This window comes from Halyomorpha halys, unplaced genomic scaffold (assembly GCF_000696795.3).
Source record: "Halyomorpha halys isolate HHAL.00 unplaced genomic scaffold, Hhal_1.1 Scaffold209.1, whole genome shotgun sequence".
NCBI classification, from domain to species: domain Eukaryota; kingdom Metazoa; phylum Arthropoda; class Insecta; order Hemiptera; family Pentatomidae; genus Halyomorpha; species Halyomorpha halys.
Genome location: NW_027115831.1, coordinates 360,473 through 382,825, shown reverse-complemented (window position 1 = coordinate 382,825; position 22,353 = coordinate 360,473). Strand labels below are relative to the sequence as shown.

At 32.1% G+C, this 22,353-nt stretch overlaps 1 protein-coding gene across 3 annotated transcripts in view; it reads right to left on the bottom strand.

Annotated features, from left to right (window-relative positions):
* Positions 1-22,353, bottom strand: part of LOC106679586 (zwei Ig domain protein zig-8) — a 289,927-nt gene that overhangs the window by 108,493 nt on the left and 159,081 nt on the right. For all 3 annotated transcript variants that reach the window (XM_067052781.1, XM_067052782.1, XM_067052783.1), the window contains 2 exons: positions 16,895-17,100; positions 14,149-14,310 (listed from right to left, as the gene is read on the bottom strand). In XM_067052781.1, the coding sequence (XP_066908882.1) occupies positions 14,149-14,310; positions 16,895-17,100 (368 nt within the window). The remainder of the gene's footprint in view (positions 1-14,148; positions 14,311-16,894; positions 17,101-22,353) is intronic.

Here is a 22,353-nt window from a genome sequence, read left to right as displayed (position 1 = left end):
AAAAAATAAAATAAAATAAAAAACTCTCTTAGAATATATACAAACAAAAGAATAGACAAGATGAACATAATCAAACTATCAAGACATGATTAATTATTAAAATATATGAAACTTGAATAACTATTAAACAATGATAAGTTACGCTCCCGCATATATATATTTTTGTAAAACATCTCTACGTAGTTGATTCAAAATTGTACATTAGTTTTAGCCGTAAATGATTTCTGTTACATTTTATTTAATATTTTTAAATTAACATTATTCCAGATCACAAAAAAAAAAAAATTTTCTCTATCTGAAGAGATGGTAGGTACAATCAATTCTTTTCTCTGTAATTGAAATGAAAAATATTCACTTAGTTTACCCCTACCATTTCCAGATTACTGATTTTTTTTTACAAGTCGGGGTTCAAGCTGGGTTCGGAGTTCCTCTGGCTGAATGTAAATATTGTATTTAGGAATAAATGTATTTAAGCTAGTTAGTTAACTTTATTATTTCAGAGTTTGTTTTGTTATTTTCATTATGTTAATTTTTGTCAACATATTATTTTATTATTATTTGATTTATATATCTCTGTAAATATTGTGTGAAAGATTTCTCTTGCCATAACTAATGTAAGAAAGTATATGACAAAATGTAATACGACGCAATAAAAAAAAAAAAATTAGCAGGTCAAAGAGACTTAACACTCCAATTCTTTTGGAATTAGATTCATTGAGTTTTTATGTTCGTAGTACATATGAGATCTCTCAAAAGTTTTTCCGAGATGTTAATTATTAATGATGCCTTAAAATTAAAATAAATATGGTTTTGAAACAAACAAAACTGCGATTTAAAAAAAAAAGGTTTTCGAAGCCCAGGACTTAGAGGCTATAAATTATTCAAAGTACTCCTTAATCCGGATCTAAAAAGCCGGCGGGTTGACATTTGTAATTAAAATGGCACTAATGGAGCTCTGATAAAAAATGTATTGTAATTCAACCCCTAGTGTCCCTTTTTCGTTTTTTTATAGTCGTATCCTGTTTAGCATTTAATTTCTACGGTTCTTAATGTAGCGTTTCATACTTCAGTGCCCAGTTTTGTTTTGATCTTCCATTCATAAATGCTATTCCATTATAAGAAACTGCAGTTGTGCCAAATCAAGCTAATATTTCGGTATAATGGGACAGTAATCTCAGTATATTTTTATTTTATAAAATTTGATTAGAAATGTAGTTATAGGTTATAGAAATATCGTAGATTTTTCTGAATATATATGTGTACTATACTGATATTATAAATGGACTAAAAAAAATTTTTATAAATAATCGCCCATAAACGTCTCAATTAATAACAGAAGATACTGCGTTACTGAAGAGGCTCAGAAAGTAGTGACAGAACTTTATGCGAGATAATATTTTCCATTACTTGTTAGTGCAATAAATATTTGGGAAAATTGAGTATTGAAAGAGATTATGAGAGGTATGAAGCCTAAATACTTTTCGAGTCAGATGCTGCCTAATGTATTAAAATTTGTAATTTTGTGCTTCCTGTGCACGCAATTTTCTTTCTGGTAAAATCGCACTTCTACATAGTATTCACACACAATGCGTTAATATTTTGTAAATGAAAAGATTGGCCACATCTTTATCCTTCCATTTCAGATATGTGAAACTCTACATCCAAAAAATAACGGTACGTCGTTTTTCGCAGCTTAATGAATTTTCCGCAGATTGATAATGTAGTTCATGATGTAGAATAGGATTATTACCCGAAAAAATCGTGTACGATAATTTTTGTACATCTTTTGGGACTGTTTAGAGTTATAATTATATAAAATCATATACAATATATATAATGTGAACCGCTACAACCTTTGATGGTTCTGAGTTTTTTTATATTTTGTAAGGAAGTACTGTTCTTTGAACAACTTTTAACAAGGATATGATTTATTCATGATCACGCTCAATCGCCAGGTTTTTTCCCAACTAAGAGTGCCCATTTTATAGAGGCTGGATGAGTCATAGGAGGTCTTCCGAACTCACAGGGTTGGCTCACAATTACAGTAACGTAATAGTTAATTATCTACCAAAGCCAGATTCGAACTAGGGTCCGTGGAGTTTGGAAGTACAGCGCCTTACCCACTGAGCTGCCCCACTCCACTATATATGATATATAATCAATCAAAATGTTAGTTTTCATAGTTAAATATTTTCAATCGCTTCCGTATTATATTTGCTCTTTTACTTCAACTCGTCTAATAGAATTATCATCAGCTAGATTGGAAACCAATAATATCAATCTAACTATTAAATATTGAAATATTAAATTATAATCAGCTAGTTTGGAAACAAACAATATTCATTTAACTATTAAATTTGAATTCTGTTAAACCTCCAATTTGGAAAACTGTGCGATAATTCAACAATATTAAGATTGAACTTAAATAGGACGATTGGGTTAGGTTCAATCTTGAAGATTTGTGTTAGATAGGGTTCATAAGTATGATGTGCGTAGGCCAAAATTGTTGATGTCATTTGTTTTGTACCTATGAGTTCATTTAGTCTTGAATGATTGTTAAAATATTATAAGCTAGAATGTATAAAACTGTGAGGCTTCCGATTGTTCTTTAACGATGCGAAACGTGGCCTCTTACACTAAAAGAAGGACAGCGTCTTAAGCTTTTTTAAAGTAAAGTATTCGAACCGCAGAAGGATGAGTTGACGGGAGGATTTAGAACATTAAAGACAACGAAGTGATCGAACTGTACCCAGTAAATATAATTCAGATTATAGCATTACGGAGAATAAGATGGGTGTGTATGGTTTTAGGGCAAGGACGGTCCTGGGAACGTCCGTGCGGATTGGATTGTAGGTCCCAGAGCCCCCGGTTCGGAACTTTGTTGGTTTGATATCCACTTTTGGCAGTCAATATTTATTTCTTGACGATCCTGAGAAATGAGTCTGGATACTGGCACCTTAGCAGCTCTGGTAGCCGCAAGAGATTAGCATAAAGGACCACTAGGCCCACTTCCCATACCAGATATCAATACCAATACCGAGATTGTAAGGCTTACTAACGAACGGATCTTAAAAATGTTATTAAACACTGAACTGACGGGTTATCGTCTTAGGGGAAGACCGGAGCGTAGGTGGGATGATTGCATTAAGCATGATCTGATTGATTTTGGTTGTGACTGGCAGCAATGGGCGGTTGTGTGTAGAGGCATCGAACCTTTGGGTTCACTAAGGCTTTATTACTATATTGGTTGTTTTAGTAAATGATTGTGTTACTTTTAACATCACGTTTATTTAAAACTACACTGAACAGTTCAAGGGAGTTGAAGGACTGAGTCTGGCGACAGAACTCTGCTTGAAACGCATGAATCGATAATGAAATGATAATCGAATAGAAGCTGATTGAAAGAAGTGGTCTGAGTAAGTGGCCCTGCACAATAGCCATCCATCATCTGGCCGAGAGAGGGGGCCCTACTCAGTATTCGTTGCTGGTCGTTCTCTCCTCGGCTGGCACTGAATTAGGGTTGTCTCCTTCGGTTCAGTCTCACCAATAATACTTTTGGAGAACTTCTGTTATTCTTAGTTATAGTTTATCCGAGGCTTTGTCCAATACAATCTTCGACATAGCTCGTTCGGAATGCTGAACTATATTGAACTGAATTACATTTTCTTTTATTGCAATTTCTTTCATTTATTACTTTGTTTTTCATAATAAAAAACCTCGTTCACATTTTTACAAATTTCAAGAGATGTTTTTTATCCAATACTTCATTAACTTATGGTCCCAGATTTTTTTTTATTTATTATTATTAAAATGGTACAAATATGACCACTATCAGTCTGTTAGTCGGTCATACAAAACACATACATAATATAGTGGTGAATTAAATCCTTAACCTTAAAATTTCTAAAATTAATTAAACATCAATAATTAGTCAAAACCTCATTATTTTAAACTAAAGGCTGTCATAATGGAAAAAATAACAACTACTGTGTTTCTGTGATAAAAATCGACGTTCGTTTTTTCAAACATAATATACATTTTCTATATAGAATTTTTTATTTCATACGATAGATTGTTTCTAACCATTTGCCACGCCTATCTTAACCTCCTTGGCTTCATATCATGAGCTTCTGCAAGCAGTTCACTGTTAGTTCTTCTCCTAAACAGATGGATTAAGGATCTGATCCCAGATCGGTCTGGTAATAAGAGGGTTTGATTTCAAATCTCTCGATGTTATATATAATATATATGTATATTCAATTGATGTTAATTATTTTGATAAATTGATTTGAAGTTACTATTTTATTTGAAGGGTGTTCAAAATTAAAAACCATTAGACAATAAGAATTGGGAAATTAAGACTACAATTAAGAATGGTTTACTGAAGCAAAATATCCACTATTTTTGGTGCGAAGATACCTTGTTTTATAAGATAGAAACCTATAACTAAAACTCGCTTCTTAATCACAGATGGAATTTAGACAACTTATGATTAAACTTATATTTATACTTTAAGGAGAAGCTATATATTAATAAAGGATTGAGGTATGTCATTTAACAGAAAATAAAAAGAGAATACAGAAGATACGCAAAAAATTATTTTTTAGCTAAACTTTCCAACCACCAAGATAAACTTTTCCTCTTTACCTCCCACCCTTTCACAAATATTGGTGTACGACTTCAATGTTCAAACATCACGAAACTTTTAATGTGAGTGGAAGAAATTTATCCCTTAAGGACCTAATAAACCCATTTCTATAGTAGTTAATGTTAGCCCGTATCAGAAAATAATTTTTCTTTACAAAGACACAAAAAATAAAAGTGTTTCATCTAATGTAACATTTTAAAAAAATAAATGAATACTGTTTGGAGGTTTGCATGCTATGAGTAATAATAATGTTTTTTCTGAATTTTATTCAGTAGGGGAGTAGTATTTAGATAAATACAGAATTGGACAAATTCTCAGATTTGATGTCACCTATGTTATAAAGTAGTTCACAAAAAGGTGATTATATCATATAACTGTTAAATATATGAAAAAATTAATTAGAGCAAATATAATAAAATTTAACCAATATAAAATTCAAAATAATTTAGTAAATATTAGAAAAATGAAATTTTCTTAATGAACTACTTAAATAAAAAATAAGAATACATTTGAATTCGTTTGGCATTTATATTCTGCATTATTCATAAAGGAGTTGAAGTTCAAATTTTCTGTATTCCCGGAGGATTTCTTTTTTCTGAGCTAAGAATTGCTAGGAATAAGGTATTTAAGGTAACCAATGATTTTGTATTTTACATAACGATGATAAAACATTAATTCTGTTATAAATTCTTATCAATGAATGAATATAGAGTAGTAATAAAAATCAAGATTCAATCATTAAAGGTATTATCGATAACTTTAACAATGAATATATTGAGAAACAGTGTGAATGTAAACAGAAATGTGTACATAAATTATAGTAATGCATAAGAATATAAAAATTACTAAGACGTGTTTAGCTGATTCAATTTATAATACTTGTGTTTACTCATTATTATTACAAACTATATTGTTATTTCTATGATATCCTAAATTGCACTTATGGTCCACTTCTAGACCGTTTTCTGGCCAAGCTAGGGAGAGCCGGAAGAATAGCTGTTTGCTATTGCTCAGGTCAACAAAACCCACATGCATCTAATTTGTCACTGATGCAAGAAACATCAAACAAACTAACCATCTACACCTGAACTGTCATTCCTTAGAAAAATGCTTTTAATTGTCTGGTAATATTATTGTATAAAGTGCACCTTAAACTCAAGGCCAGGCGCTCCTTTACTTTTGATTGGCTGGTTGAATTTGTAGAGGACTGTATATAAGTGATTGTAATGAAAATAAAATATTCTCAACAGAAAGAAAAATCTATTGTATAAATTACAGGTGGTGTGAGGGTGGCTGAAGCAAAATCTTTAATGTTAGAAAGAGTTAATTAATTTCGATCATGGGTCTAGAAAAACCGTAGATATGATGATGATGCCATCATGGATGTTGTGAGCTATATTGAATAATGTGGGCTTACTCTACGCTTCCTTTCTTCTCTCCGCATTCTTGTACCTCTCTCTCCTCTGCCCCTAGGAGGCACTCCAGGCTGTCTCTACTCACCCATGGTTAATTTTTACTAATTAGATTGAAGAAAGAAAATTACTACTGGTAGAAAAGAAAATGGCTCTCTCGTGCACAAGTTTCTTTTTCTCCCCACAGCGGGAGCTAGAGGAGGTAGGCTTTTGCTGTTGGCCACATGGGGCGCTAGTAGTACCTATAGTATGAGAGCCCCTATTCCAGACTAAGTTCCCTTAACAATTATATATAATATATTCTTAGGATAATTCCTATAGAGTTTCCATATTACAACTACGCATTTTATCGCATTTTTGTCCACCAATACGTCTTATTCTCTACGGATATCCATAAATGTTGTTGGCTATTTTTTATCCTCTCTGAGGATCCATAATGGTTATCCTCCCACTCCTTTTTTATATCTTCCATCGATAACAATATTCATTATCATTAAACTATTAGTAACCACCAGACATGAAGTAATTAGGCACTAAGCTATTGCTTCCTAGTTGTAAGAAGTATATACCAATGTTGATGTAACATTTTATTATAAAATTAAATCCTAATGTATCCGCTGTAATTGAGTTCGTTAATACAGTACACGCGGTGCAGATACACATTCTGCGTGGGAGAAGGGCTCGTGTTCCGTCTGAACAAGGTATCATCACTCTATCACGTCTCAGGAAGTTTCATTAAAAAAAAAATCCGAAACTGCCTATAACAGACACGTGTGTTATTACTTGAGGTTTGTTACTTCTTGAACCCTGCCACAGCGATTCCCCTTGAGTAGGATCGTCAGTAAGTAGGTCACTACTTGACTGTAGCAGCAGCTGCCGTGCGGTGAATGCGGGCTAATTAACTCGCTCCTAATAGTTTGTTTTATGTGGGCTTGGATGAGGTGTCATTAACTAGCGCTTATTATTCCATGATTAACGATATGGCTAATTGAATTATCATTTTCAAAGAGGATTAAATGTTATTTCTTTCAGTAATATGATGCATTAGTATTGAGGACGATTTTTTTTTTTTTTAAAGCTCCTATTTGAAATATATTTTTGTATTTAATAGTCTGTTTTTTTTTCTTACCTCCTGGAACAAAGAAATAAACATTTACAAATATATGCAATAGAAAAATGACATGTACATATACCGGCTTTGTATATACATATACATAACCAGAGTCTGTGTTGGGAGGTTTTGTTTTTATCTGAAACTATGTTATATTTTAAAAAAGAAATGTAGTGAATGAGTGTTTGACATTATAATTTGTAATAGTTAAACTATATGACATTTAATGGTATTGGGTCATACCCCATGATTGTTCAAGTGGCTAGAAGCGCTGGACGGATTATGCTCTTGTAGACTTGATATTTTAACCTGAGGGAAAGGGCTGATGATGTTAGGAGATGGTATAGGTGGTAGGATTTTCTTCTGACTGTTTTTGTTTTTTGATATAGATGGGTAAAAAAACTTTAAATGTCGATCCAATTTTATACCCAAATAAACTATGTTATAGGATGGGGACACTATAGAGTTTGCTATTTGGAGGGTTCTTGGAAGTTTTGCTCGCTTCTTTGCTTGGTGTGCAAACCCTACGCAGTCCGTTTTAACTGGGTTTACGGAGATAAAGAGTATGAATGATATATATCTTGATTATACGAAGATTGGTAAAGAAAAAATTTTTTAATAAGTTAGCATATAATTTTTATATTATAGCAATATTCTATATGTATTCAGGGACAAGACCCTTTAGAATGTAAATGACTGGCATTAAAAACATTGCGTTACAGTAATATAAAAAACTTTAGAAACCAAAATAATATAATACCTCTAGTATCATAAACTGAGGAAAAAATGAGACAATTATAATAAACAAAAAGAAAATAATGCTTAAATAAATACAACGTTTATTTGAATATTATAGACATCCAATAATGTTAAAAAAAAATTTAAATAAATTAAAAGGTAACAAAAAATAAATCCTCTAACAAAACATAATTCATAAGCTATATTCTAATAATAATAAGATTAAGATATATTAATCAGGCCATTATTATTATATGATACTTTAATTTTTGTATTGAATATTGCTATCGTTGTAGTAAGAAATATTGTATGAGAAGATGCATAGCCCAAATATTTAATATTCAGTTTTCACTAAATATTTGATCTCTTGATTCTTTAAAATACTTTTTTAAAAAGTAAAATGGATTTGGGTGGTTGCCAAAGAACCAGCCTTCTCCATGCCTACCTACCTTGGGCTCCTGCCTTTTTTGGTTTTGGCCTCCCACGTGTTATCATACCTACTATACATTGTTGTGTAGAGGCGTCCTAATGGATTGCTTCAAGCCACACATTCCGCTCGTCTTAATCACCTTGCCTTCGTTTTATGAGATATTGATTAACCAGTCTCTGCAACAAGTTAACTGTTAGTTCTTATCCTACACGTGTGAAGGCTCTGATCCCAGATCACTCCTGTAATTTTACGGAGGACATTCCGTTCGAATCTCTTAATGCTGCTTTTTTAGGTACCTGTTAGAGTCCAGGTCTCGCAGCCAAACTTATCAAGTATAAATGTGGAATTTACAATGTTATTTTCTTTAGTTTGAAGTATAACGGGAATTTTTTTAAATGATTGTCTGTTCATATTTTGTAATAAATATTACTATATTCTAAAGAATGGTATTAAAAATTAATTACGAGGAAGTACCTATATATTTCAGTTAAACTAGATTTCATCAATTTTCTTTTTTTTCCAATGATACAAAATGTGCATAGCTGCAGTTTTTAATTCCGCTATTGTTTTCTAAATTAACATTAATATCTTTATAATTCGATACATACTAAAACGATAAATTTTTAAACATTTAAGTCATGTTTTTATTTTGTATATAAAGTGATGGTGGAGTGTAGGATACTAGTAGGCGAACGTGAGATAGTGGAGATAGGTAGTTTAGCTTTACCTTATTCAATTATTAGAAAGTGAGGCGTAAAAATTGGGCTTATAATAAATTTTCCCTTACATATGTTTTGTAGATTTTTCATCGAGTTTGATGCCTTCATGTTCAACTTTTTTTTTTTTATCCTGACTTCAATTCAGATAGATAATAATCAAAAGATAATATTGACCGTTATACGGAGGTTTCCGCTAAAAAGGGTTTAATACAAAAAGATCCCTAAATAAATAAAAGAGTAATGCATTTACACATGGATACTTAAGCTACGATCCCTTTTAAGCTCGAAAAAACAACAACGTAGTAACACTATATTTATACTATTGAAAAAAATATTTATTTTGGATAAAATTTCAAGAAAAAAACAATCGAAACAAAAAAAATCTTTATAAAATTGTATCTATAAAATTTCTAAAAAAACCTGAATTTCCCCCCCCCCGTAATTTGATAGAACAGTCAATTAGTAAATGAATAAGTACAGACATATAGTTATATAAAATAAAAAAAAAATTATATTACATATTTTTTATTGAATACAAAATTCAAAAAACGGTTTTATATAACTCTTTCCCGAAACATGTGACCTATTTGGTTTTTGAATTGTTGAGATTGAACTTTCATATTTCATTAATTTTGACCGTTAAAGAAGAATAAAATTGTGTGGTAAAAATGGTAATGAGGAATAAAATTGGTGCCCGTGTTCGAAGTGGAGGTGGTTCTGTAATACGATTCAAATGCATTAAATATGCACATTGTTGACCGGAACCTTAACAATATTGCCCTTTCAGAGGTGTTACCGGTATAAATGTCGTCAGATTTTAAATCTATTATTGAATGAACTCACCAAGAATAGCACATATGATGTGAAAAATGCATTAATAGTATTGAAAAAATATGTGATGTATCTTTGCTCGAATATGTTTCGATAATAGTATCCTTAAGCAGCGATCATCAAATGTGAAAGGGAAAATTGGAAACCAATATTTGTCAAATTTGCCAAACTAACATAACCCGAGAAATGTGATGTAAATGAATCCAATACACTATGCTAAGTTCAAAGTTTTATTCTTTTTGTTTTTCCCCCAACAAAGCCACACGAATAGCAAATCGTTTAATAAAAGTAAAAAAGAATATTAGTGCTCCAACTGTGCTGGGTCGACCACAAGTTTTCAATAAGTCAGTAGAGTGGAGAGGAAATGGATGAGTTAAAGGAGTAGCTCGAAGGTGATGGACAGCAAGAGATTTCCGTTCAAAACTTCTTTCAGGACACCCCAATCCCATTTGCTGAAAAGGGAAGACGGGTGAGAAATTAGTTAAGGATTGGTAGCTTCATGAATGACTGTCAAACTTCGATAAAGTTGGTCTACTCAATTCATTCATTGCAAATAAACGAATCTGCTTCGGGTGAAGGTATTCATATTTAGGAATAGTAAATGGAAAAGCGTTTTTAAACATAAAATCAATCAATATCTCAAAAACTCTGGAATCACCTTTACTTCATATGCAAAATTATTATTTTCAACAAGAGAAGGAATACCTTTTAGTGACAGAAACAAAACCCTTCTAACTCATCATAAATAATTTTTAAAAAAATGTTGTATGAAACTAAATATAATACATTTTTGAATATAAAAAACTAAAACTAAAATGGATTTTTAAAAGGTTCTTTCCTTGGACAATCTTTTTATTAAAATGTTCAGGTGGAAAAATAAACTTCTTATTTTTGTCATTTAGTTACTTAATCAAAATTATAACAATATGGGTCCTTCTGGGAACCCGAAACTAGAGAGTTGCAGCAGAAGACAGGACGGCCTGGTGTAAGCTACTACAGGAGACCCAGGCTTGGTCTTGCCAATCATCAGTCAATAATCACCCAACCAGGCTGTCGCACCAATCATGATAATGATAACAATATGGTGTTATAAACCTTAATTAAGTGACTATATGACAAAATATAAAAAAAATAGATGTATTTAACAAACGAGGAATATTATTACTTAATGATAGGGAAACCTAAAACGTTGTTCAGTAAAAAATATTGAATATTGATACCCTGAAAGAAATTTATTTATTCATTTCAACATCTTAATAAAACTAAAATTAATCTTTAGCTAGTGAAAATGAATCTAAGGACTCTAAACTGTTTTTATTTTAATTAATTCAATTAAAAATTAATCAAAGTCAAATTAAGCGTGTAATTTGTCGTATTTTAACTCACTTCTAAAAATGGTTTTCAAACAAAAACGTTTTTTCAATATAATAACTGATGACTAATATAGGCAAACAGATTTTGTTAACTTTTTTTAACATCTTCACAATTTATGTAAATAATTGAAAATACTCAACGAGATGGGAAAAACTTTTTGCTTTATATACATAACGGTGACATTATATCGGGACAGTTTTGCACATTAGAAATCGTTTAAACTTATAACTGGCAGTGTGCCTATATAACGGCGAAAACCATATCCCCTTAAAGTAAATATCTAAATATGTAATTAACAGTATAAACTAAAACTAAAAATATAATAATTACTACCAATATATTCTAGTTGGTAACACACAATTTGATAATTGATAATTGAACACAAGAAAGCGAGTTGATTTTCCCTTGTGCTTCAGATATATATCTACCAACTCTCTATCATTCACGTTTCAAATTCTATAAGAGTTAAATTTTATTTTCATTACCTTATTATCTTATTCCCATTTTAAAATTGTGTTGTTAAATGGGTATTATTAAGTTAGAAAGTGAAAAACATTTTAATTAATTGTTAGCAACTGTTAAAATATCATCAGTAAGTCTATTTTTTGAAGAATGTATTGGTGTACTCAATAGGATTTTGTTTCCTGATGATGGAGATTCTGAAGCGTTTTTAAGTATAATAAATGCAATTTCATCAATAAATTTAACGGGAAAGAATTTATCACCTTAATATTTATAGAATTTAAGACACGATATTGTCGTTTGTGAAATACTTTATTATATGAATTATTCAGAGAAAATAACATTATCCTCCCCCACAGGATCACTCAGGCAAAGAGAAATGAATGCATCCTTTAAAAACAGATTCATTCATTTTAAGGAACCATTGCGTATGGTATAATTAAATAAGGCCGTGGTTGAGGAATGTGCTGGGAAGATAGTTCAAAAAGTTTTGAACGCTGTTTAACCATCTCCCTGCGAATCCGAGTGCGGCAGATAATTATTATCCTTGTGGTTAAATGAGATTCTTGCTCAACCGTTGCTAAAGAATGAGATTCTTGCTCAACCTTAGATTTGGAGTACAAATATGCAAACAAAGGATATGGTCTAATGTTTATATTTTCTTTAAGTTAATAATTTTTTTTTTCCGGATCCCTCTAAAACAGAATACAAAAACATGAGTTAGTGAGTTTGCATAACGCATTTGTTACATAAATCAGATTGAATACAACCTTTTTCTACCGTTGGTACTTGAAGGTATACAGCGAGATACTTAGCTGAGGTTTGATGAGTCTATTCTGTGAGAATACTACTAAAATATTAATTTAAAATTTAATTTTAGTTTAAAATGTTAATTTAATAAATAATTGTATACGTTTCACGTCTTTAATGCCCCTATGCTCCTGGATAGTGCCAATAACATGTAATAACTACTTGATTCCTTGTGAACAAGATCCTTCAAGTAACTGGTTTCCATAGGCTCACTCCACCCCTTAGAACCTTTGATCTACAAGAGAAGCATGAAATCAGGTTGGGTTGTCTTGACCGCAACACTGCAGGCGGTCTTGTGCGAAGGACTTGAAATAGCTCACTAGCCCTACAAACGGTCTCGAATTCAATCAGGAGTGTTACTAACTTATAAAGTGATTGGTTTGTGATCAGTTAGTTAGAGCCAGTCAGTGCTTTGTTAGTGGGAATCGATGTTCGATACAAAGGACCCGCTCTGTGGTGATGACATAACTCTCGACTGAGCGTTGGATGTTCTCTACTTGAGTAATAAGCCGTTTAGTTCAATCGAAAATTTTGTGGAATTTTCGAAAAATCATTTTAAATTATGAAATAATTTATTTTATAAATAAAAATTGTCTAGAAATATTCTAAATAAATAGATAAATGGAACATGGAACAGTTATTTATAATTTGTTCTATGAGTGTCTAGAGATTAAAGGTCTATAGAACTGAATTAAGATAATGCTGAGCTTAATAGAAAGGTATTAGGAAGGCGGAACTACCACTTAAGTGGTCTAAATTGCATGTCAGGGAACTAACTAGGGTATATTTCCTAATTACTGCATTTAATAAGGGGTTCAAAAAGTTAATTATTTTTCTTTATATTTATATTGATTGAGCCATGACTTGAATATATATTAAAATAATTTGGAAAATTTCATAACTTTAATCTGTTTGGTCGTTATTCTTTTGGAATATATTTAGGCCGAGGGATAGCTAAAATAAAAATAAATTAGATAAAGTCTTTGTTATTTTCTTGGGTACGTTGATAGAGATTAAAGATGTAGTTATGTTTAGAAGAATGATCACTGAGTAAGTGTTTTTAATTCAAAATAAGTGATATTTTAATTAAAAATTACCTATCATTGAATGTTAGAATGCTAAATTATTTATTACAATCTCTCTCACAAAAGAATATTTACAGGAAACAAAATAATATACATCGATAAAAATAAAGAAAATTCTGTTGAATTAAGTTAAACCAAACCAGAACAAAAGAATAATATTAAAGGATTGCCTTTTTTATGGGTTATGATCTCCTCTTGTGATATTGTGACATGTCGTACATCGACCAACCTACTCACTACAATCGTCTGTTTGAAAAGTTAGATAAGTGAGACTACCATGGAGGGCGGGGTTCATGCTGTTTTTAAATTTCAGGCGCTTTTTAAATACTGATCGATCTAACTATCTTAAAGTTTCCTCTTCCCGTTTTAAGCTAATATTTCAAAAGTGATATAGGACCGTCGCTCCTCGGTAAAGTTTTTTTTTTTACAAAAAAATAGGTGGTGGCACGAATTATAGTAAATTTGTTAAATTATGATGATTACCTACTTCAATCTGCTTATAAATATTTCGAATGTCTTACTACTTACTTGGCATCGGTAAGCTCCTTCGTCTCTCTTCTGGACATACTTGATCATTAGAATCCAGTCATCAGAGTCTGTGAGGTGTTGGACCCTAAACCGATCGTCATTGCTGAACGTGAGCATGCCCAATGTTAAGATGTGCCAATCTCTCATACGGACCCAAGCAACCTGAGAAAAAATTACGTTTTGTATAAGAAAATCGATACAAACCACTTTTACAAAATAAATAATTTTCGTTGTTAAAACATGTTTAAAACTGTTTTTCATATCTTTGATGTGCGGTTTTTAGGTCTTATAACGTATAATGGTTTGGTTTCATCCTGCTTTGTGTGAGATTATTTGCCTCCCCTACCATAGATGTGGTTCGTTTATAACAGTTCTGAGATAGAATTTCGTTTAGATATAGGCGTGAACTCCAATTACTTATTCGCTACTTATTAAATATCTTGGTTAGTTGCTTGTCCTTATTCATAATTCATCGGTGAATGTTTTTAATCGGTTTACGCCGATTTTTTTCCGATTGGAAATAAGATTCTAAGTGATTTTTTATTAGACATCATTGTAGTTTCAGTGGGAAGTAATTATTACAACTACCAGTTATTACGAAAACTTATAATAAATTATGAAAACTTAATGATCATATCAATGATATCCCCAATGAAGTTTTCAATTTATGTTTATTTTGGACGAAATATAGTCCATTTAAAATTCAGTTTTATACAATTTAGAATATATTATTTTTTCGGGCTTTGTCGTGTCATCTCGGTTTTGTGAATGTTATACTTAGACTCTTTTACCCACGTTGGATCAAAAAAGCTGAATAGGGCACATCAGAGACTATTGAAAACTAGAAACTATTAAATAGAGGTGAATTTATTATGTCAAAATGTTTGTCACAGTTTTTATGATTTTGCGAACTCTACAAACATTCCTTTCATATTAGATTAGACCGGTGGTCTGCAAATTACGGCCTGCTACAGTTTATTTGATTATAAATTACTTTTTATAAAATATATTTTAAGTAATTATAATTTATTATTTAAAATTACATTAAATTTAAAATTTAAAGACAATAATCAGGTGTTATTGTTTTATGTTACAAAAATTTTGAAAACAGATTAGCTGATATACATTTTAAATTCAATTAATGATATAGGACACTGCGCTACTAACACTAAGGACCCGTATTCAAATAATTATTGCATATATATTATAATCGAATAATTGTGACAGATAATTATTTATACTGTTAGTTTAGCCATGAGTCAACACTGTGAGCTCATGAGCCCTCCTAGGGCCCACCCAGCCTCTCTAAATTGGGGAAAATCTAGAGGTTGAGCGTGATCTTGAAAAAATCACCTCATTGAAAAACTGTTGTTCCAAAAACAATATTTCCTTACCTAAGTACTGCTGATCTTTCTTGGGCCGTAGCAGTACACAATATTATTATTAATAAGCTCGCTAGATTTTGAGAGCTAGAGCTTGGCCTTAGGCTGAAACGTTTCCAGACCTCTGGGTTAGGAAAATTTGTATGTGAATAAGTGTATAATAATAAACAATTAAGAATAAATGTTTTTTTGAGGCCTCTATTTTTCCTACTGCCTTTTTGTTTTGACGACTTTTTAAGCTTTTGCTCACCTCTCAAGGCCCATCAAATTGAGTAGAAAATTTCAGATTTTTCTTTCTGAACAAATTAATTTTCGTCTCTTTTCTGAAGAAAAATTCTTTCATAGTTATGAAGTTGCCTACGGTTCAGGCTGTTATTATTTTTATATTAGTTTGGTTATTTATCTTGAAAATAGAAATTATCTTGACTAACAAGGACTATATAACAATATTTTTGAATCATGCAAAATATCTGGATGAAATATTTTTTCTTTTTGTTTGTTCGTTTGCATTTTCGAATACCAAACCACTCGAATACCGACTACCTGAGAGACCACGAATATCTTCTATTGTATTAAAGAATCCGAGGAGAGAAACAAATAAAGAAAGAAGCTGGCGGGACGAGGTAGTTATCTAGATGGGAGCCAAAGTCCTAATGGTCCTTCGTTAGCCTTGCTATCTCACGGAAGATCCCTTAAGAGCCAAGTAAATACTGACTAAATGGATGGCTCCTTTAGATCTTTCTCGGCGAGTCAAAGCAGCTTCTTTTGAAATAGTACTTCAACCGAGGATTCTTATTATACTACCCTGCCCTCTTCCCTTCATCCAACCTCTCACGTTTCCCTTCAAACTCATTTAAGTCCCAAAAATTATTTATAATTTTCATAATATTATTCAACCATAGGGAAAATTCATTTCTTGAAGAAACCATTCTGAACTTCTCTGCATTTTTAAAATGCCTCATAAGTGCCGAAAGTTCCTTATAAAAATATGTGAATGGCCCAATAGAAAAACGTTGTTGAAAAATACTGAATACCGACATGATTTAACAACACGCTAAAATGCGGAAGGGAAAGAAAATTGTGTTTAAAATTAAGTTATATAAGGGAGAAATACTCTTAGTCCAGTCTAATTACTTAGTCAGAGATCTTTAGAACATATTTTTTGTACATTACTAAATTGCTTAGGAGGGCATTCTGATAAAAATACTAGAACTATGTAGTTTGATTGCTTTAACTTTAAAAATTTTTTTTTGTATGTTTACCGTCATGATTCTCAAATGGCTACATAGTGTCTTCGAGATCTATTGTTAGTATTTTTTTGAATGCCCATGTGAGTGGTTCCATTATGATCTACCAATACTCACTTCCCTGTTCTTGAGGTTTTTGACCCTGCAGTGTAGGAAGGCAGTTGCTCCAAGTTGAGATGTGACGTTGGTCACTAGAGTAGTGTCGAAGACTGGCATCTCCTCTGGAGACTGCGTGGCCTTGGAGGACTCCCAGCGGCGCCTCTCCGCCCGCTCCTGCTCCTTCATCCTATCCAGCATTCGTTCCATCGACAGCTCTGAGCTACCTGGGATAGGAAAGTTCTAGATATGACTATAATAAAAGAATATTAACCAAATTATGAAAATTTTATAATTTTAATTACTAAAGAGGTATTAAGCCTTATCCTGGAGACGGCTTAGATTTAGCCGGACTAAGAAAAGTCAAACATAGAGAAAATAATTACGTGTACAAATTGAACTTCGAATATGTAATAAGGACACTCAATTATATTCTCTATGTTTGATTTTTCATTAAAGCTACTAAGCGACCATAACCGTTGCTCAATGCTTGGTTGCTCAATGCTTGTTCAATCAGTACACAGCTTTATGATATGGCCTTACTGGACAAGCATAGCGCAACGGTGCGAGGTCGCACACTGGTCCAAGTGGTGAAAAAATATTCGGTTTTACGAATCTTTTAAAACTACTTCTCTAGTCGAAAATAATAACCATAGATACGCAACTTTTGAATGAAGCAACATAGAAAAATAAATAGTGCTTTAACATGGGATGCATCCTTACCACCATTACGAGCTAATACACAGCTAATGTCAATACTGAAAATTAAAACAAAAATGGAATGCTCATTTATTATGTTTTTATAAGACCAAAATACCTTAAAACAATTCCGACTGGACAAAGACCTTACAAATAACTCAGCAGTAAAATTAGCTGTTCCGAAGACACTTCAACACTTTCTAATGATCCGACACCCCTAACGAAGAACGGTTATTGCATACTGACAGACTGCAAAACTCTACTAGATTCATTAAAAAATTACAAAATAAACAACCCAATAACTTTTCAACTCAAGAACATTTTATGGACGTTGACTAATGCAGGTAAATAATAATTAAAAGAAGCTTGAGTTGGATTAAAGGTCATAGTGGACATGAGGGCTGACTTGAATGTGAAAATGGTGGCAAGTAGTTTATAAGAAAATAAAATCTCAACAATAAAAATTTTAATTCATTCAGATATAATTAAAAGATGGATATGACGTTAAGAGGCAGACCACTTCACAAATTCATACTGGATATTACAGTTTCTAACTACTGCAAAGTGAAAATTACTCCTAACCCACTGACACAGTTAATGTCTGGGACATAGTGATCGCTACCTGAAAAAATTTGAAATGTTTATGATGACAAACAAATGAGAATGCGATCAAGAGACAGTGGAGGACTTTAGGCACCTACTGTATGTGTGTAGACAGCTTGAACTAAACTTAAGAGACAAACGACCATAGTTGGTGTATCTTAGGCTGTGCCTCAGCCCATTTTTCATTAAAAGTACAAAGAAGTATTTTATATTTACTATATTTTTATTTTAGGTTTATTGGTTTATTTTTCTTTATATTTACTTCTAATATACTTTATATTATAAATTTACATATTTACTTTATACTTCGTTTATTTTTTCTACAATTTATTTTAAGACTAAATATGTTATGAAAATTCATGTTAATCAATATGTTCCTTAACAGGCCACATGCTCTCGACAGCATGGAGTATGTATCTAAAATCAATAAAATGCTCCCTTAGTGAAAGGAGAAGGAAATGAAAAAAAGATATTAAGCTACATCACTTGCGTACCAGTATTAAGTATTCGATATGGTCACTCGACTATATTTCAAATTTTTTATAGTCGTAAATTACAATATATATTTCACGTGGCCTCTACCTTTTTTTTTTTTCGTTATGACCTCCTAGAAAAAAAAATAAAACAAACAATGAAATATATACAAATGAGAAATCTAGGTATATATGTTGGCAAATAAAACATCTTGTTTTGCCAGTATGCCATTATAAGATAGGTTCCCGGGTCCGCTGAAGGCGGTGTCATCGATGATAATATGTGTTTGCCTTGAGCTTACTAGGATTAGGGAGGGGCTATTCCGGTTGGGGTAATGAAGTGATGACTTCAGGCTGTAGAGCCAGAAGTCCCTCCCGAGGCGAGAACATCGACCAGGGGAACAGTGCTCTGCCACCACCTCCCAGGTCTTGGTGGAGGGGTGATTTCACGGAACTGTGATTGGCACAGGCTTTTAGCCCATCTAAGAATTTGATTGGTCCCTACCACAACGTCTGTTGTACCAAATAGGTTCGATAGTCTATTCCATTATGGTTGGATTTGTTATAGTGCGAAAAACGAGTATGAACTTTATTTATATCTAAAAATATATTTTATTCCACATTGCTTGGTGAGTCGGTTCAATATATAATCTATATGGGATAAACCCCACTATAATATTCAAATCGGTTTGTTTAGAAGTGTATATGGATGGATGGGTATCCATGTCATAATAAGAACAGTGTGTTGAAATATTAAATATTAGGGAAGCAGCGATATGGGCTCGAAGAGCGAAAAAAATTTTTTAATAATTTATTTATTGTTATTTACAATTGTATACACATATATACAAGTACATTTGCTGTAAGTGATATTATGACATGATAAAAACATGTGGAGAATCTACCCACTGATAGAACTCATTGGAGTTTCTAGAGGAGAAGATCTCGAGGCCATCTTCTTTTCAGACGCCTAGGAGGATTATTAGATAATGAAGGAGAAGCCAGGTTAGAAACAAGTGAATTTGGGTGGTTGAGAAATTTATCATGGAAGGAATGGTATCTGGTTCTGGCCAGATCGGCAACATATGGAAAATTGAGGACCTGATGGATGACGTGATTTGTGACAAAGTAAGGACCATTAAGGACTGTAAGGATTGGATTCGGGATGAATTCGATGGTTTAGTGGAGCCCCATAGCTCAACTCCGTATGTCCAGATAGGCCTTATAATAGTCATGTAGATCAGTCTTTTGTAATGGATTGGCAATTAGAATGTTTGTCTATTAACTGTTGCAATAGTCGGAATCGACGAGCAGTTTCTTATCTTTTTAGTCTCTTGTCTTGTAAGAGGATTCCATGTCAGTCGAGCGAAAATTTAGATTTCCAACAATTGTAGTAACGATGGATTTGGATACAACGGTGAAGTGTTATTATTTTCATTAGCACTTTTTTTTTTGTTGAAAAAAAAATATCCTCAAAAAATCAAGTCCAAAATTTTTTAATTTTTATTTTATATGAAAGTTTGTATATAAGGGTTTCCAATATTCCATTCTTTTCAAAACAAATATGTGCTTCAGATTGTCTTATTTATAACCATCAAATTTTTAATATACGATTTAATTAATTTTAGGCAAAACTTGATTCGAGCTCAATAACTTGTTGCCTAGATGAAACTAGACTGAAAATCCTATTCATCTCTCTATTCGTGTAGAGCCTGTCCAAATTGGACTACGATTTAGTGAGCCAGTTTAGCCTCAAATCGGATTTGCGTAGATTTTCATTATGGTAGGTGCTTTGCCGAGTTGGTAACGAAGGTCCGAACTACCATGGCAGTGGTCAAGGGCCGCAAAATTGCATTTGCATCTTGGGATAGCTTTATAATCTTTATACACATTAAAATAATGTCATTTGTGATCCGATCTCTCGGAAGATGCATTTTGTATTTTGGAAAATGTATTAACCTTCATTTATGTTAGATTTCTACATATAAATTGTAACATCAATTATAATCCCTTCTTTATTTAAAATATGAGGTGTTTTCTTTCGAAAGTTAATATATCCACTTTTAAAAAGTTATTTTGAAATTATTATGGGCGTATCTCAAGCAGATAAGTTAAATATTTTATGAAAAATGTTGATTTTAAACACCTATTTGACAAGAGAAAATTTGAATTTTGAAATAAACTGAAAAATATTCCACTGTTTAGAAGTAGATGTATTAACTTTTTCTCATATAATCAGTCACATCATCCTTAAATCTTAAGAGCGCAGCAGTCAATTTTTTTCCTTATATAATTAGTAGCGACCAAATGAATTGTTTAAATCTTCGTGTAGAATAATGGGGTAGCTCAGAGAATAAGATATTGTACTTTATACTCCCTGACCCTATGGGAAATATTTAAGCCAATAATTGGGTATGAAAATAATATATTTATAACGTTAAGCTATGCTCTTAGAAGGTTATCCAGCTACGTTTCTTCAACTGATTCCCAGTGGTTGTGGTGAGAGAATTTTACGGCTAGAAAACGTCTCTGTTTTCAGATAATTTTATTCCAGAGCGAGTGAAACGAAGAGATATCGACAGCTTTGTTCCAATTAGAGCAATAATAGTAATAAAGTAGGTTAAAATCCACAAAGAGCTCAGGTATGTTTTTGGGAATAACAGGGATAATAAAAGATGCATACTTATTTTAATTATTATTTTAGTTTTAGTTTAAACCTTTAGTAACAGATTAACCCTTGGTCAAAAACAATAATTCTTCACTATGAATCAAACCCAAGGATAGTTTTTTGTGTTTATTTTTATCTATTTTGTTTACATTTTATGTATTAAAGCGATGACGAATGAACGAAAATAAATCTTAGCTTTTCAATTATGTGTAACTCAATAGATCTATGACTATTGGACAACAGAACTGTAAATTCTCCGAGTTAGTTCAGCCTTTCCAGGAGTTTCAATCATGTTTAGAAAGAAACATAATTCCTCTTTTTTGTGATAAGGACTTCTTGTATGGTCTATTAGATCCTATATAATTATTCTTTTACGCCTTCCAAAATAAGTTGTAGAGGAGGCAGTGTATAATAAGTCCAGGCACCAAATTAAGAGATGTGGTACTTAATCTCAGGAGGTCTCGACAGTGCATGTTCAATAGGTATGGTCTACTGTATAGGAAGTAAAGTGATAGGATGTTAGGTGAGTGCTACTGGCTTCGTCATAAATTTTTGCTGGATGAAAAATTCACTCTGTATGGTATTCACTTATGATCGTAAATTGGTAGCCAGTCAGTACGAAAATGTAGCTAGATCCTGACGAAAGGATGGAGACATCCGAAAGGAATAAGCTCTCGGTTAACTCCAGTATATACGATGTGACTAATAGGAATTAGCGTGCATAGGAAGATATCAGTGTATTCTTTTTATTTATTCAACTTATATATTTACAATTAAAATAATATTTGACATTGCTTATCAAATTAGAACTATCTACAAATAAATTATAATTATATACTCTTCTGACAATCATGAACCTCTGTTGGGCAGCGATGAAAGTGGTAGTTCTTCCACTCCCTCATAGATTGCGTCGCTACGTATGTGTTAAACATTTTTGAAAAAGTAGCTACCGTTAAGGCTAAATGTACCGATTTTTAGTAAGATTTTTTTTCAAGAGATGGCAGCACTTTCGGGGCAAATTTACTTTTCTTCTCATT